Here is an 18,643-nt window from a genome sequence, read left to right on the forward strand (position 1 = left end):
TTTCCTGTCATCGAAGTGCATTGTGGAGTGCAGTGGGTCCCAGTGGGAAAAGAGCCATTCTTGCTAGTTTTTCACACTCGTATTTTATTTCCTTATTGTGTTTGGACTCTGGCCTACAACATCCAGGTGGAGATGATTTCAAGGGCGAGCGCCAAAAATGTACTCTAGCAGCCAGGGATGGACAAGGATAACTAAGCATGCGCACCTCTTGGCGCCGAGCTGCCATTTTGTGTCCAGCTTTGTATAAACATGTCATTCTTTGGAACATGTAGAACACAACGAAGAGCTTCGGTATGACAAGTAGACACTTAACCAACAAATACACTATGCTAAATGTAAAATTGAAGCGGATGTGCGAGGAAGCAACTCTGATTGTATAAAGCAGAAGTCATAGAGTTAGCCATTTTTAGCAATAATTAGCCTGCCACAGTTGTTTTCTTCGCCACTTCCTGTTTTATCATATGACTGCGCTAAAATACGGAAGCTGATTTTACTGTGAAAATCTAACAGCACTCATTTGGAAAGGAAAGCCTAAATATTAATAATAGAAGGTAATTCATAAAAACTGTATAATGTCAAATAAAAAATTTTATTCACAGAAATTGTTTTCAAATATCAAACAATTACAACATAATTATCCAAAAAACAAAGTAATATAAGATAACTTGAATATACAAAAATAAAGAACTTCTCATATCACAAACTGACATGCTACCTCACAGTGATTATTTACACATATTAAGCAATTGATTTTAAGTAATCCAATTCGCACCAATCTCAAAATGACACATTGTTCTTGAGAACTCGCTATCTACCTGGTTATTAGCAAGAGCTACATTTGCTTGATGAAAGTACAGCCAAAAGAAGGCCATCCCCAGGAAAGGAGGGCTGGTCTGGGCTTCCTTTAACACAGCAGGGTCTGGTAATAAACGCTCGGCCTTTTGTTCCCCGCACAGTTGGCAGGAGGTTAGCCAACAATACAGCAGCCATAATGCCCTCTCCCAAGGGATGCTAGAGGCTAACACTGATTCTGTTACATTGAGTCGCAGCAGAAAGAAAGGCTAGGTCATGAACTACTTTTTGAATCACCTCAGCACCGAGCCATTGTTTTGTTCTCACACTAAAAACACCCTTTGAATCCGAAGAGCCTTCTGTAATTTAGCTGGTCACACAATTGTGAACGTACACTACAGTGCAAGGTGTCTTTGATGTGTATTGTTTTCCAGATATACTATTTTTAGGTGAATGTGAGTGACAGCTATCTTTGGACGGCTACAGTGGGAGACTGGAAGATCAAAAGGCTACAGCTGTCTGAACCCCAGCTTGTCCCACAACCTTAAAGATCACCCGCCGACAAGACCTAAATTGCTGATACAATCTACCCTAGACGGCAGTTCCCTGCTGTAGAGAGTGTCCTATAGGGCTGTAATCCCAGCAGACCCTCAAATGCCCTGAAAATTAGGCCAGAACTTTAGTCTAGACTCCTGAACACCAGTGGTGTCAGGTTGCCAGGCCACCTGAGTTAGCATGTGGCCCTTTTTCTCCGCACCAGTATGTAATGTGTGCACCTCTGCGGGGAGGTAGGAGAGGAAGGGGTCATCGGCAAGCGTGCTCAGGTGTTTTAACAGCTGTCGACCCCCTTTAAGCTGCGGGGGTGGTTAAAAGCACTAGGAAGTGACCACTCTATCAACTCCAGATGCCAGAATAAGGAGCGGGGGACGACACCTACAGAAGGTAAAAACTGAAATGTCAACCCACAAAGTTTCATTCCTGAGTCATGCTGGCATCCTTCTGCCTTTAGCCCGGCAGGTCACTCCTGGAGATACTTATTACTTGGGGAGTGTCGCGGTACTGTGTAAATCAGGAAATATGGGGAGGAGCATTAAGACTGAAGTGCATTTCCAAATAAATCCTTCCATTGCTTCCAGATTACGCCTCACGTTCCCCCCGCACCTTTCAAAGTCATGCAGCTCACCGACTGCCTTACCGGAGAAGTCGGCAGGGGGATAAACATTTTGAAAATGGAAACCCGAGTGCAACTATCCAAAGCCACAGACTGGGACCTGAGCCACTGCGGCTCTGCTCTTTAAATCTCAGAGCATTGAGACACTAGCTTACCCACTCAAGGTGCACTCTAAAGCAAGTGCGTGGAGGACCCTTCTGTCTTTCTTTCTCTCCTCCTCTGTCTTTCTTTTCCAATCAGTACTCGGTCAATTTGACTATGGACTCCAATTAGCAATTGCTCGGTTCTATTGTGGGAAAACAATCTGCCACTTAAAATGGGACTTCTCAAAATGCTCGAGCTGTTTTGCTTAGAATAGTTTTAAGAGCACTAGTCGCTTTTAAGAGTCTTGATAGTGCAGCAGAAATAGGGATTGGTGTGAGGACATTATCGTATCTGAAATAGAAGTGTCGCTGAAAGGCAGAATGAGTTACAGCTTTTATCTGCAAACGCTCTCTGTACCTCACACACCCATCTTCACGCAAACACACACATTCGCTCTCTGCGCATTTCCACATTTTCCTCCCCCTAAACACTGCTCTTGTTTTTCCTTCAGCCACAATCCTACATGAGGTCTGTTAAACACTCAACACATGTATGTAGGAAGCACTTGCACGCTTCTTCACACTGTAAGTTCAGTTGTATCAGCTCAATGTAGCGTCACTTTTCAAAATAGCCTTTACTGTCAGCTTCTGTGGTAAAGGTGTGGAACAGTCATGCCCTCTAAGAACCAAACCATGTAATAGGTGAAGACAAGCAACTTCAAAATGACACTAATGTTAATTTGTTATTCCTTTTTGTTTATATGGGCAGTTACATTTAAGCTACAGCATAGTAGGTCTACAGTCGTCATCTGTCTTTTCCGATATGCACACAATAAAATATTTGATAAATTGTCCTCACTTGTGATGGGTTTGAGTTATATATTGTATTATATATTTGATTTATATTACCAAAGGACAGACAAAATTTATACTAGAAAAAGAGTTGAAAAAGCAAAAACAAAACCACATCACTAAATCAAATGAACTGTTTTAATTAGTTTTCCATTACCACTCTGAGTTCTGGGTTATATTTTGCAAATTATTCCCAGCTTCCTTGGGGACACCTTTTCATTGGTTCTGAAGCTCTCTCCCATCTTGGCGAGGGAATGTATTTCTCATCCAGGCAAACAGAGAGAGAGAGAGAGAGAGACAGAGAGAGAGAGAAGTATCCTAGAATTTTAGTGGGAAGAACACAGGCCCACCCACATGATGCAGGCTAGGCTGTGCTGTGCTACACATTAAAGAACAGATTTTGCACAGTTGGGAAACGGGATTTATTCATTTCCCCAGGTGGAAAGAGATATTGTTGCCTCGCTTAAAGGGGCCCGTGAAAGCATGCAGCTTTTATTAGAACGGTTTAATATTAATCATCTGTTAGCTGCTGTGAAAAGCAACTTTAGGTTTTGTAATGTCATGTCCCTTATATACAACAGAACAGAAATTTCCACTTGTGAGACCTCCTTGAGATTTCCACTTGTGAAATTAAAAAGCTGTTTACTACACCCATAACCAACAGCTAATGGACTAAGACAAGAAGTGCTTGAAGTGTGTCCAGTAAACACTCAAAGATTGTTTGTTTAGAGCATTATTTATTTACATATTTTTGAGAAAACTTCTATCAGACTCAAACCGTGGACAGTGCTCAAAAATGAAAGTTTCCTAAAGTTAGATGACACTTTGTCTGTCCAGAAGTATGGTGAACTTGTAAGATATTATAATAGATCTAATAATAGACAACACAGCTCTACACAAGCAAAGATAATCATCATGTATGAACAGCTGGATGTGCAATATAGACTTCACACCGCACTGAAGAACAGTGAGGCCGCTTATCAGGGATGAGTCAAATAATTAGCTAAACCGTACTGCAATTGTGACTTTGTTACTGTGCAGCAGAGGAAGTATAAGAAAGAGGAAGTCTAAAGCATTCTTGAGGGTGTCTTTTACCAGCAGACAACAAAAAGCAAGTTTTTACACTTTGTCAAATGCGTGTGCATACAAAGATGTTCTTACCTGTCTCAACGAACGGATGAGATGAAAATCAGCACCGAGAGAGAAAGAAAAAAGAAAGAGAGAATTAGTGCTTACAAATTTAAAATAATGACCAGGAACATAATAGTAGTTAGTTTAATAATATTATTTACATTTAACATGTATAAATTTTGATCTCATAGGATATTTTACCAAAAATATAACACATTTTTCCATCTTTAACATCATAGAAAAATATTTATTTATATGTTTTTGGCTCTTGCTCTAGGGAGCATTCGAAAAATAATTATTTTCCCTTCAATTGATTTGAATAGTAACTGTAGACATAAACCAGATCTTAATGAATGACTTTCTGGTCTAGTGCACGTATACACAACTAACATGTTAATTACTGTCTGGTATTGCTTGAATCAATTTGCATTTAACCTAGATTTTCAGTTTGACAGGGATTACACCATGTGATTGGCGTGGTCAATATGAACTAACACAGACTACCTCTACAAACTGACTTCAGCCTATATCAGATTAATAGGACTCATGGTTTTGTCCTATTTTACAATGTTTCCTGCATCTTATTAAAGTATAACAAAAAAAATAAATGTTTGAAATGACAACTTAGTAAAAAATTAAAAAAGATTTATCTTTGTTGATAACATGCATCATACAGAGTATGTAATTACAACACTGTTAATCCATGAGTAATATGTCTTCCTTCAAGCTGTTCATAACAAACCAGGCATAACCCACAACACTATGGTTTCGCTAATTCCCATGTCTCAGACATGCAAACAAAAGACCCCCTTAGACAAGAGGTATGACCCCCACCCTGGCCTAGTGGGTCACCTATTTGTGCCTCCCCGTCTTCTTTCCCACGCCAACCTCATACTCATTAGGGCTCTGCGTAAGGGAGAGTGTCTGCTAGGGCATTAGTTTCAGGTGAACTGGTTGACATGGTGCCCCAGAAGGATTCCTCAATGTGTCTTGACCGCCCACTCCCTCCACCTCCTTCCACGTCCCGTCCCATCCCGTCCTGTCTCCTGTCTCACCCCACATTGTTTATTTGTTTGTTTGCTTCTCCCTGCGTACTTGGTTGGCAGACAGAAAGAGCTGTTCCCCTCTGCTTCAGCAGCGACTGCCATAAACAAACGACTCATCGTGTACAGTAACACACACACACACACACACACACACACACACACACTTATGACAACCTAGGCAGAAAATATGTCTACTTTTGCATGATCTTAGGAAGCCAAGCAAATGTAAAGTGTGTCATCTTAAAGGTCACTGATATCTCATCCAATTCGCTCCAGTTCATTTCAGATGAGCCCTGTTTCAAAACAGCCCAGTTCAAATCAATGCAACAGGAAGTTCCCCGCACACTGTCATGGCTCATGTCAGAGCGCCTAATTTAGGACAAGGCTGAATCTCCACCCCTGCTCGAGTGTTTTGGAGAAGACGTCAGCAGACCTTCTCATTCTTCACAGAGAGGTGCAGTTATCACATAACCTGTGGAAAAGGGTGGGCGCCATCTCGGGTCTTTAATTAAAAGGGAGAGACTGTAAGCAAACTCATCCTTTTAAATGTTTACAGATGGCTGTGTGTCAACAGCTCGCTGCTGATTGCCGTCAGTCAACTAGCAACAGACAGCTGGAGCGTGCTGTTTCTCTCAAACATTCGACCGTAGTTATCTTATGTGGTATGACTGTTTTATGCCACTTCCTATGTTGAGAAACATTATGAGTGAGTAACTATTTCAAACATAAAGCTGTAACTTTTGACCAAACAAGTCACTTTCCAGAAAATATTTGTAACGGAGCAGCTACGAAAACATATGTTTCCTGCTCACCTCAGACTGTTCAACTCAGAATCACAATAAGAAAATCCAAAGGCATTCGCCCCTGCAGTCATGGGAAATAAGTGTGGGGCTGGCTTGGGAACTGTTTATGCGATGCAAATGTGCTGTTGACAGTATGCTTAGCTGAAAGAAAATAAAATGTAGGTAAAAAGCAGCAACAAGTGAACAAGGCTAAATAGCTTATGCGGACAAATTTATAGATAACATTCACGGCCAGTTGGGAGGTTCCTGGAACGTTTTTGGCCAATGGTTTTTGTTGGCACTGCTAATGTAAACTACTCTCCCTTGAATCAGATGAAAAGGGAAATTATTGGCCGGTCCCAAACACATCAGCTGCCCTTACATGACATGGGATTGAAACACAAAAATCCAACCATTGGGACTCGGTTCACAGCGCCCACCGCAAAAATGCAGGGATGTACTGTGGTGTATTTTTAGGGAGAACATGGAAAATGAAAATGGTAGTGCTCTCTGTGGCTTCTCAGAGCTCTTCGCCTCCAGGGACTATAACCACCCATTCTAAGGAAAACAACATGTACAAGTACAATGTTTGAAACAGTGACTCGTCCAACCTAAAATGAGCTGGCTTTTCAATAACAAATATCTCAGCAAAAAGCAATTCAGTTGCACCTATCTTATTTTTATTGTAATGCATTATTCTGTTAAATTAAGAGTTTTTGAGGTTTTTTTTTCTTTGATAGACAAACTGTCTATCTCCCTGTGAGCACATACCAGGGAGAAGTCTCAAATGGAAAAATACATTTACGTTCTCTCTTCGTATCACTTTTGTCGTTGCACTGGCCCTTGACCCTATTGCATCTGCTCTCTCTATAGGAGGCATACACAAACACCAAAGGCTGTTTGTCAGAACAGACGACACAAGTTTCTGTTTGACTGTATCACATCTGAAGAAATAAAATTAACAAATCTCACATTGAGCTCCTGTGCGGTTATTTCAACAGCTCCCTTGGCAAATGAGTCAATCACCGGTCTGAGTAATCTTGTTACCTGTGAAATGCATGCATGCCACTTCTATTGGCAAAGAACTACTGAAAAGGAGGCTTAGCTCAGGCAAAACAAACTAGGCGATCGAAAGAGCCATAACTGTCTCGCTGGGTATGATTTTATTTTGAAGGACCTTAAAGGACCTCACAATATGAGGAACCTTTCACATTTCAGATATGAAATGTTCATAATAAATGACTAAGCAACATGGTAGGTCTTTTAGTTCTGAGTCTGCAGAAAGCACTGCGCAATATGATAGATGCTGTTGGGACCTAAAGTGCACCTTCTTTTTCTCACCCTGCCGGTTTACACCACGTTTACGGGGAACAATCCGTCTCACGGGAGCTCACAACATTCTGAAGCACCTTGTCAGATGCCGCCTGACCTAGTCGCTCCACACAGCACCCCGGGGGAGAGAAATAAAAAAGAACGAAACAATGACTGAGGGGTTGTGTGCAGCCAAGAGGAGAAATGAGGGGAGGAGGGGAGGTGACAGCGACAGGGAAAGAGAATGGGAACGCTCCGATGCTAAGCCCACCGCTCTACCATTTCCTCCCCCTCTGCATACACACACACACAGCCAGGCCATTGTACACCCAGGGGGCTTTGCAGATAAATGGCCGCATGTTAACCACATTTGACGTGCTGCACAAAAGGGGACACCGCGGGTCCCATGACGCAACCTGCAACAACTGAAACCCACCGCCCCCCTGCTTCCTCACCTCACCTCCTCCTCCTGCTTTGCCCATCCTAACGGAGAAAAAAAAAAAAGACATGAGGTGCACTGATTGGGTGAGGCTGGGACGTCAAGTGCAGAGAGAGGCAAGACAATTTGTCGCTAGGCTGTAAAGACTCCTCAGCATTATGCCTGACTGGGCTTTTTGACCCAATGCCATGTCAGAGCAGTAACAGGCCCTGAAACTGAAAACAAACAAACAAACAAGAAAGTTATTTCAAAGACTTTCCTTTCTGTATGTTTTCTTTTGGAAAAAAGTGTGAATGATAATTCTAAATAACGTGGTTAATATGCTTCGTTAACCTTGACAAATCTAAATGGATGCTTCAAAGCTAGCGAAATGTAATTTAGCTAACAAGATCACTGGATCTTGGTTAACTAAACACTCCATAGGTATGATAAAATTACTGTCATCTTAGAGATTGATGGGACTTTCGGGCCCCCTATGTTTCCGAATGAAGCGCATTTGTGATGACAGGCCTACAAACAGGCCGTTACGGAGCGGAAAACTTTACTTTGAGCATTTGCCATGGACCTCTCTTCCTTTGGAGCCCATTCAGGTACAAAAAGTGACCTCTGAACACCAGAGCATGGGAGCCAGCCTTCACTTTCACTCCTGCACCCACTCTCACAAGTACGGAGCCAAAAAAAAAAGTGTGTGTGTGTGTGGGGGGGGTGGGGGTGGTCGCTTTGCAGCGCCAGCACTAACCTTTTCAGCCTCGTCACGTCTTTGATGCCTGACGGACTACACAAAAGCACCTGCTCCATCCCCGGAGAGCTTCTTTGGTTCCCCCCGCACCAACCCCTGCTGACCTCACCGGCATTCCATGCCTTTGGGGGGCCCTTCCCATGGCTACCTCTTCCTCAGCTGCCCCCGGACCCTCCCGCAGCCGCCCCCTTCACCCCCCTAATCCCACAGTAAACACGGCAGGGCCGGCCTGTTTGGAGGATGCACGGGACTTCTCACAGAGCTCCAAGGAAAGGTGCACCATGGATAGGGCCTCGTTGCGTGGGAATGAGGGAGGAGAGGGTACAGAACCTCATTGAGATGCAAAAGGGTCACTGGCAGAGTGAAAACCTCATAAAGTGACAAAGGCCTCTCCAGGTTGATGTGGAGATGGGTAAAGATTTTGGTTAATGCAAATTTAGGATTGATGCAATAAAAGAATTTAAATCAATGCTGAAGACCTAAATGTCATAACAACTAAAATGTAGTGTGTTATATAACTGGAAAGTTCACAGGTAAAGTATCAGTTGATAGAATAAACAATTATTCAGTGTTTCCTCCCACTTTTGTCTTCTCCTTAACAAAACAACAATGTCATGGCTATTCGTGTCCATCTGCCTTAGAGAGAGAATGAAGGAAGAAAAGAAAGAAACTTGTGTGTGTGTGTTTGTTTGAAAGATCAACTTGTGGATTAACAGCTGTGAGCTTTTGTTTAACAAAAAATCTCACAGCTGTTTTTATACAATATGACGAGAAGAATTTCCAATACTAGATACATCACATCCAAACTGAAAACACTCTAAAATGGAGCTCTGAGCCACCAATAAGTATTCCTCACAAAACATGTAATAACTCACTGTCTCACACCTCAAACCTCAACACAAGTATCACTATCCTTGCCTCCCTGCATGTTTGCACAAAAGCTGGTGTGTGAAGTGAATCAGCAGGCGGTGCCACCCTCGCATTACAAATGGCTTGCTCAGTCCTTCCCCTTTTCCATTTCCTGTGTACCTTCCCAAAGCATCACGTGACCCCTCCAACATCCCTAACACTCTCCTCCCCTCTCCTCCAATTGCTACCCGCCATACCCAGCCAGCGCTGCTAGACAGCACACTAATTGCAGACATGCCAGGCTACCACCATAATAAAGCTGGGAGTTGCTTTGAGGGGGGGTGGCATGGCTTGCTCATTTGCGAGGATGGCTGAGGAAGGTGCCACACATGAATATTTCATTAGCTTTAATTGCTGAGGAACACTTTCTTTATGGCAGTCTCGCCAAAGAGGCCGCCGCTGGTAATAACGAGGCCTGGCCCATTGTAAAACTTGAAAAGCCGATGGCATTAAGACCTGTGATTTTGCCAGCCTGAAAAGGTGGGTTCAGTTGTACCATCTGGATCTGTGGCACACATGGCAATTCAATCCCACTACCGCCTAGCAATTGGAATACAATTAAGGGCTGACATCATTCAGTTACAGTAGACCCTCAGGGCACCTTGTACATCAATATAAGGAAGTCTAGCATCATTCAGTCAAATAATTGATAACTTTAGCACTTCACAGACAAGGTCAAGTAAAAACAGACCAAACCCTGCTAGCTTTTTAAATTCTAAAATCTAAAATGTGACTAAAATCGCACACTTTGTGCTGAACAAACTTTATTTTTTCACACCTTTGAACAGCTCAGATTCCCTATCAGGAATAAAGGCTCTGGTTGAAGTGTGCAAAAGAGCCAGTCTGTGCTAGCATCTCATTTGTAGCGACCAGAGGCTGCTTTGACGGGGCCATCAGATCCAATCCTCCTGAGTGCTAGCGCTTACACTAAGGAAGAGGATCATTTAGCCCAGGAATGTAAAGCACAGGACATCCTCCCTGATAAGGAGCAGGCATGCCTTGCCCGAGGTTGTGGGCCAGGAGTTATCGACTTGAAAGGCAGCAAGTCAGCACTACACTCAGGCCTTGGCTTCTGTGAGCGGAGAGTCTCCTCATTACTTTAATTGCTAGACCTGCAACCCTCAAAAAAAGTTATGCCCTGTAATCTCCGACAAGAGCCCTGCTGGTGGACAGTTGGAGGAGCAGTAAAACGGAAAAGGCAGAGCTCGGCGACTGCTTTCAAAACCTCACCTCAGATAATGATAAGACACGGCAGATTCAAGGAATGACGGGGAGTGAGGTGCTACAAATGCAGCCTGTCTGTTAAACAGGAGGCATAGAAGGAATGCTGTCAGGAGTAATTCCTCAGTACTGTTCATTTCCTGAGGTAGCAGGCTGACATTTGCTTATGACAGAGCCCGCAGCCCCTCTGTCCCAAGCAAGTGCAGGGAATAGCACATACCACCATTTCACACTTTGGAATTCACATCTGTGTTGTAGGAAGATGTCAGAGCCCAATGCCAATCTTTTTACTTTCACTTTTATGTTGCAAATGGATGACTGAATAAGTATCTGTTTAGATAACAAGGCTGATGTAATTACAGCTATTGGCCCTTCCAACATAGACGCGCATGTTTAGTCTGATCTCGGAGCAGTGCCTGTGACTGTGGGTCAGAATGAAAGAGGCCATTACACTCAAGCTAATCTCTGAGAGCAATCTATTCCAATTACTTAACCACCGTATCACAGGCCAACATCTCCACCCTCATCACAGCAAAGGGAAGATATGTGCCGACAGACGCAGCCTGTGTTTTCCGAGCTGCTCGGTGAGGGGAAACCTTCAAACGCAGATGACTGGCAGCAAGGCCGCAGCCCATGGACACGGACTCTTTGGGCCTGTAATATAGATCTGGCATTAGGGCGGGAGCATTGTCAACAGAGTGGGCTTTAAGAGGCATTCACCCATACATGGGAGGTCTGGGTCCACAGATGTCATGACACCTTAATCCACCGATCCGTTATTGATTGTTCCATGTGTCTGTGACCTTGCCGGAGGTGTTCCACTAATCAAACGGGACATATCCATGTGAGTGCGTACGGTGTACGTGTGGGGTTTGTGAGAGAGCATCCATATGTGTAGGCAAACATAAGTCGGACTTCAGGGAACAATTAACTATAATTCCAAACTGTCGAGAAGGGTTGAAAAATAGAGGGGTTAAATGTATAAAAAAACTACTTTTATCAGAAGCTTATCAATTTTTTTGCAAGTTATATCCACAAAAACACACACGCATCCCAGTCGAGCTTAACCTTAGTCCCATTCATTATCACCGGGACTGTTGTTTCTGCTGCCTGCAGTGACATACCTCATTATTGACCTTGGTAAATCCTCGCTGTTTAGGCTAACGGCAATTCGGCGCCACAAAATGTCACAACGCTACTCTGTACTCACTCATGAAGAAAATGTGCACATGGTTAGTTAGGGGGAAGATGCACAACAAACTCTGTCAGTCACCTTGAACCACAAACATACAAGTCCACGGCTGAGCACCTTGAACAACAACAGATAACTTGTAAAGTACAGCCACTGACTATGGAAACATTACACACTATCTTGATCACCATGGCCGGTGTGGGTGTTTTTGGCACTCTTAGGCCAACTACCCACACCCAATGTAGCGATGGACTGCATAAAACAAGAGCTGTGGCATTTGAAGCTGTATCATCTCGTAGGGAGTGGGAGAGCAAGAGAAAAGAGGAGGGAACAGACTCACTACTGTGAATTGCCCATTCCGGTTAGTCACAAGTGACACAGGACTAACGAAGCCTCCGGTGGTGTTCTCCTGTCCCTCTTAGCAGTGACAGATGTTAGGAGAACAGAGTCAGATAAAGCTCTCTGCACTAGCTTGGAGAAAAGAAAATGGGGGATGGGTTTAACTTGGAATAAAAACACCATAGTTATGCCACGGTTAGACAGTTTCCTGCCACAAAGTATATAGGAATCTAAGCATCTCTTTTAAATATTCCAAAATATCACAAGCTTTAAGATTTTGAATTGCCACTTTTTGCGAATGCTCACGAGACAACTCCTCTACCTAGAACCATCTAATCTCTCGCATCCAGAGAAGAAGTTTGAGGCACACAATGGGGGCACGTCTCTACACTAATGTATGTTCTCTTGTCTTTGGCAGATAGCAGACTGCTTTAGCTTTAACCAGCCTCCCTGGGCCACCAGCATACAGCTTAATGCGATAATACGGCCGCCCGGTGAAGCATTAGGCCTTCTGCACCCCAGCAAACAAAGGACCCCCTCTTTCCAAGCAGGGTCCGTCCCCTCCCCAGTGTCCATAGGTGTTTGCTGAAGTAAATCGGCCTAAATCCTGCACAGCTTGGCCCAGCTGAAAGGGGAGGGGACTTGAATGAAGGTGTACAGATAATCTCCTTTTCTTACAAACAAAAAAAAAGTCGAGGGGGGAGGGAGCGAAACAGATAAAATTAAGAATTCATATCACATGGTGCATTTGAGTATTCTTACGTTCCCTCTCTCTCTCGGTATGCCTGTGGATTTGCATTTGTGATCCCTGACCTATTGAGGTACAGGGGGAAAAGCGAATGAAAGACTAACACAATAATGGATGTCTTGTCTGTCAGTGAAAAGGCACAGGCGTTTGGCCCCTGACTGGATGTTTTGTCTCACTTCGTGAAAGCGATGGACTGCTAGAAAGTGTTGGTCCTGAGAGTGGCATCTGTCCCACCACCCATACAAATCCATGGATCTCTGAAGACCAACGTGTCGTTTCGCTTATCTCTATATCTGGGTCGTTGGCTTATCTTAAAAATGGCAGATGTATGGCAACTTTAGGGGTGGGATGGGAGGAAACAAAAATATAACCATAGGAAACTAGTCATAGGAAATAAGTGAGCTAAAATTGAGCGTGTGATTTTGCTACAAAGTGACAACATAAACAACTAACACCTAACGTCTGTTGCGGCACTTTAAAAATGGATTCTGCATAGTCTCAAGCACTTGTGATATTTCTTTTGGGTCCATAAAACAATCTGTTGCTTGCCCCTCCATTCCACTGGCCCCCAGCTCCCATCCAATATACACACACTAACTTGTTTTCTCTCACTCAATTCTTTGCTAACCTTATCAGTGTCTTTTTTTTTGTCTCTCAAAGTCCCTCCCTATTTTCTCTCTCTCTCCCTCTCGTCTGCTATTCGGCCGTTAATAGTTCCAGACTGGCATCCAGTAACATTATCTAGCCATTAGTGAGGACCCCATCCCTCGGCTGGGGCAGTTGACCAGCGTGGGTAGTGTAACCAAGGGAGTTTAACAATTGCAAAGAGGCACCAAAGTTATGTCACTCTACCTCTATACCTCTAGCTCCAGATCATAATTTCCACCTTTTCTCTCCTCACTTGCTCGCTCTTGCTCTCCTTTTCTCCTTTCTCTCTGCGCTCTTTTCATCTCTGGCTTTGGGATGCTGAAAGCGAGAGAGTGGCCTGGCGGCAGTGAAAGGGCTGAATTGTGATTAAGAAGGAGGAGAGGAGCTCCTTTTCTTTGTTCTGCCCTCGGGGGTGTTTACTGAGGGGGTGTGTGGTGGAGGAGGGAGAGAGGGAGTGAGGGAGGGAAAAAATAGAGAGAGAGAGAAAGAGAGAGAGAAGGAAAGGGGGTGGCTGAAACATGGCATAGCAGATATGAAAGGCATTCAGGTCAGCGCAGATGATGGTACTGTTGGAGAGCTACTTGAGATTGGTGTGTACATGTGTTTTAGAGAGCAAGACCTCTATTTGTAAATGTGTGAATAATTAATTGGGAGAATTTTAGTTTTTTTTAAAAAGACGCATTTAGTAGGAAGTAGTTGAAGAAAGAGGGTGAAAGGTATCTGCTGCAGCTGCATTCACAATGGCCCGGTTGTGTGCGTTACGTGCCAAAGACAGTACACTAGACACCCTGGTACTGCCGATTATAAGAGCATGCCAATGAGATGCCCCAATGACAAGCCATTGTCTTAGCGCTTTGTCTCGGTGAACCTGCTAGCCTCTTTATGGCATCCGAACAAATATCACACAATGTTCCTTTCATAGAAACAAGTGATTTAATCTGTTAACTGCTGTGACTCAATGCAGTGACTTCTCACAAAGGCTTCTGATCATTTGTATTAGCAGCTCTAACATCGCTTTCTAAACAAGCCAAAAAAACAAAAAGAATGAATCACAAAGAAATTTTAAAGTGGCAGCTGTAGAACACATCATAGACAAATTATGGCTAATAATAGGAAAAACCTGAGAAAAATTCAAACCAATGCCGCTGAGCATTGCAACAATCTTAGAGTGATCTGTCATTAAGGGGAAATCGACACAAAACAACAGAACCCTTGCAATCTATAGAATGCTGCAACTTTATAGTCTTGCGCCTCTGACAGTTTTGTCAAGCTGGCCCTCACAGCTGGATGTGACGTGCTGTGAAAAAAAGGGGGAGGTTGGGGGTGTGGGAGGGTAAATGACAACCACAACACAACTGCAGCCAGAGAGAGGATCGGGTTTCACATAGGGCCTAATGTGACCTCCCATTGGGCCCTTGAAACAGCGGGGTGGGGCCGCGCTGCTAGAGAAGAGGAATTAAACTACAAACTATATATATATATATATATATATATATATATATATATATATATATATATATATATATATATATATATATATATGAAATTGTATTCATTATTTAACGAATCTGTCATTTCAATATTCAGTAGCTTGTGTAAAAATGTGCAATTGTTTAATAATTACTTTACTGTGTTAATGAGGCAATAACCTTAACAATCGAATTTATACAATCAGTATTAAATTGTAAAAGGATCATTTCAATAATAATAATAATAATAATAAAGTCAGCTGGATAATATTGAATAATAACACCTAAGCTTAAAAGCGCAGATTTTCAACGGAAAAGTATTATTTGTATGTGTGTGCGTGTGTGTGTGTGTGTGTCTATTTCATTTCTATTATTTATATTTATATAATAACGGCCTGTTAAGACGATTCGAAACATTTTACAACTCACGTCCCATGCAAGACTCGTTTTACTGTCATCGCTCGATATTTATTTATCCAGTCCTCTGCTTATTCCCCTCAAAGACATTTTGCCATTAAAAGTAATTTTAAAATGCAGCGTCCCCAAAAGTTAAATAAGTGAGCAGTGATGTTTTGTCTTAGCAAGTATTTGCAAACAGCATGTGAAAATAATCATAAACTCAGCACGATGCGTTTCTGTTTCAATCCGAAACAAGAGAATCACTTTTTAACCGCTACATTCATTTTTGCCCCTATTTTAATATAAGTTTCAACCCATCGAGTTTATTTCGTGTCATACACTCCGCGACAGGCTACATTGATTTTTATAAAATCAATAGATCGCATTTAATAAAAGTATCGAGGTCAAACACAGCTAACAGAATCCGGGAATATGTGTAAATGCTAATACCAAAATAGCCAAAACAATATTTACATTTATTTGCATAAAACACAGATTGAACAACACAATCAAAAGTATTTAACTATAAAAACTATCACTGTTCCGATTAAAATGAAATCTTTTCTTCCTACAAAAATAAATATGTATATTTTATCAATAAAAGAAAGACGGGACAGCGTGAGTGATAGTCAGAAGGTGAGTTTGTTTTTCTTTGTGTCTAAAATGCTCTTCAGGCCACTAAGTACTATGGCACCAGGACTTTTCTTTTAGCCTTTTTTTTCCTTAGGATTCCAACAAAAAACATGAGTGGCTTAATTTTGCTTCGATTATACTTTCAACACAAACCAAAAGTCATGTGCTCAATAAGTCATAACACTTGTGACTATTTATAAATTAAGAAAGTGACGAAAAGAGTCCCAACACGTAACCTGTAACCGTACAGTGCTTCACTCCTTTACAACTTCAGCAAAGGCAGACGTCCGTAGCAAGCACGACTGTACAACATTAACAAATCGCACACAAGCCTCGAAACAACTTTCTTAAGCGTTTAAAGGTATTTTGGAGCCGTATTGTGTCCGGCAGAAGACACGCGAGCGCGCACGCACTCACTCACACACACATAACGGTTTTGTGCTGTGAGATAATAGACGCTCGCATCTGAACTCTCCCTCTAACTCTTACTCTGTTACAACTCAAACATTTCCACGGCAATGAAAGCACTTCAAACCGGCAGACTTCTACCTTAAGAACGCAAGAGAATAGTTTACACTGTCGCTGAGTTTTCCGCACTCTTCTGTACAGCGGCTCGTTTGACAACGCGCAATCTCACCCGAATCCAACTGCGTTTTAAAGACGCGAGAACAAGCCGGAGTTCGGTTTTTCGCCATAAGTCACTTTCTTACCGTTCTTTCTCCTCGGGTTGGCCTGTTTTCTCCTCTTACACCGGGGACCCTCCGCCATGATCTCCTGCTTCATTGATAAGAGTGGGTCAGATGGCAGCAGTCCGCATGGGCTCCGCTCCTTCATCCAAGATCTAGCAACCAACACACACACGGCAACAATTGGACTCTCAGGGCAGGAAGGAGGATGTGTGTCGCTCACAGGAGAGCAAATGATATTTGGGGGTAGAGTGACTGAGAAGTCCGAATGAAGTTATCCAGGAGGGTTTGTTTAGAGGGACCGTGAGCGTCCTGCGCGTCGTCTGATCTTTTGAAGTGTGTGTGTGTGTGTGTGGTGAGTGTGTGTGTGTGTGATCGGACAGCAGCGCGTGAGTGCGCGAACGAAGGGGGACGGACACACCGACACCTTCAAGTCACCATAAAGCATGTGCTGCGCGTATAGAGCATTTCACAGATTGAGATGCAATGAAAGTTTTCGGCAACTTGCGTTTAGTGGAAATGCTTCATGTAGTCTTCGTTTGTAAATTTCACCCTCTTTCAGCTTAAAGTTATAGGCATCTAATCTTGTGGGCTACTTTGTAAGTATGATAGATGTAAATATTGGCTTCGTAATTTATGTTGCCTGACTGATACCGATTGACCGAATTTCATTTTGTATATTTAGTTTTGTTCAGACTTGTCATTAAAATCCCGTTCATGTTTGAAAATGCGAAGATAATCGGTATTGCTAAGAATTGTTTGTTTATATTAAGCTTTTAAAAAATTATTTTTAAGAGAAAAAAATACCTAACCAAAACATGCTACGTGTACACTCTTCTAATAACTACTTACAATATGATCTTACTCGTGAAATCTTTAATTGTCGGTTTATCATAACGTAATAAAACCTGCAGTATCGTGCAGGCGAATCCTTAAAAAGAACTCACGGAATCCAAGCACAAGCAAACAAATTTAAAAAAAAAAAAAGCTACATTACCCTTTCATCACAGCAAATGTAAGTCTTGGAAAATTAGTGGATGCTGATGCCAAAATAAAAATGATGAATATTATTTTTTCAGCTCGATTTTGCAGTCAGATATGTTTAAATATTTAAACTAAAAGTCATGAACCTCACATCTAAGGCTGAAGAGATGCGGATCAGAAAAAGGGTTCTCATGATGTTGTCTTACGGGAAAGCATCCGTTTGTGAGAGACGCGTAAACATGCACTAATAAATTTAACGAACGAACGACATCATCATCATCATCCTCATCATCATCATTCCTGCGTGAAGCTACCGGTGTGTCAGCAACCGTGAGGCGCGCGCACCTTTCTCACCTGCGCCAGCTGAAGCCAAGTTGATTGCAATCTCGTATTCGGGAGGGGGTTCAAAAAAGTAAAATAGGGTGTATAAAAAGCATCCACAAGGACTCAAGTACACACGAAACAGGCTCACCTACCCGATTCTATCTGAAAATTCCCCAAAGAGCCGGTTAGAGGGGAGGAAAACGCCACAGAGATGTTTGGAGCGCTGAGGAGGACTCTGCTCTATAATGAGGGACCGTTATTCCTGATGGACAGGTTTGGACTGATCTCTGTGAGCCACAACACGGAACAAACCTGAGGACGCACTGACGTGTTCCGCCTCTTCAGATGACATTTCTGCGCTCTCTCTTTTACTTTTGCGCTCCGAGACTCTGACACACACGCCACCTATCTTTACACGGCGGGATAGATGGAGAAACACTGAGGTCGTCTGGTGAGCCACATCAGGTGCTCGCGTCTGGCGTTCTGCAGCACAGGTGGGACTTTGGAAAGGTGAGGCGGTGGACATTCTATCCCGTGAGCGGAACAGAGCAAGAAGGGCTACGGCTCGAGCATCGACAGCGCGATCTTAAGGAAGAGGAGCAGAAAAGATGCGGGGCAGGCTGCCGGTGCTGCAGTGATCTGACAGGTAGCTCACCTGTGTGTGGTGTGTGTGTGTGCGCGCGCTCTTTCACCTGGCATTTCATTGTCTTGCGCGGTAACGTTCGTCGCGCATTTGCACGCGTAG

The 18,643-nt window shown here is 43.0% G+C and overlaps 1 protein-coding gene across 6 annotated transcripts in view; it reads right to left on the reverse strand.

Annotated features, from left to right (window-relative positions):
• zeb2a (zinc finger E-box binding homeobox 2a) overlaps positions 1 to 18,200 on the reverse strand; it is a 48,035-nt gene extending 29,835 nt beyond the window's left edge. For 3 of the 6 annotated variants that reach the window (XM_043248076.1, XM_043248074.1, XM_043248075.1), the window contains exon 1: positions 16,615 to 16,745. In XM_043248076.1, coding sequence (XP_043104011.1) covers positions 16,615 to 16,738 — 124 coding nt within the window. In that variant the 5' untranslated portion in view covers positions 16,739 to 16,745. The other 3 variants (XM_043248071.1, XM_043248073.1, XM_043248072.1) reach the window with 3 other exon arrangements.
• Between the last annotated feature and the right edge of the window lie 443 nt (positions 18,201 to 18,643).

Source organism: Puntigrus tetrazona, chromosome 9 (assembly GCF_018831695.1).
Source record: "Puntigrus tetrazona isolate hp1 chromosome 9, ASM1883169v1, whole genome shotgun sequence".
Classification (NCBI taxonomy): Eukaryota; Metazoa; Chordata; class Actinopteri; order Cypriniformes; family Cyprinidae; genus Puntigrus; species Puntigrus tetrazona.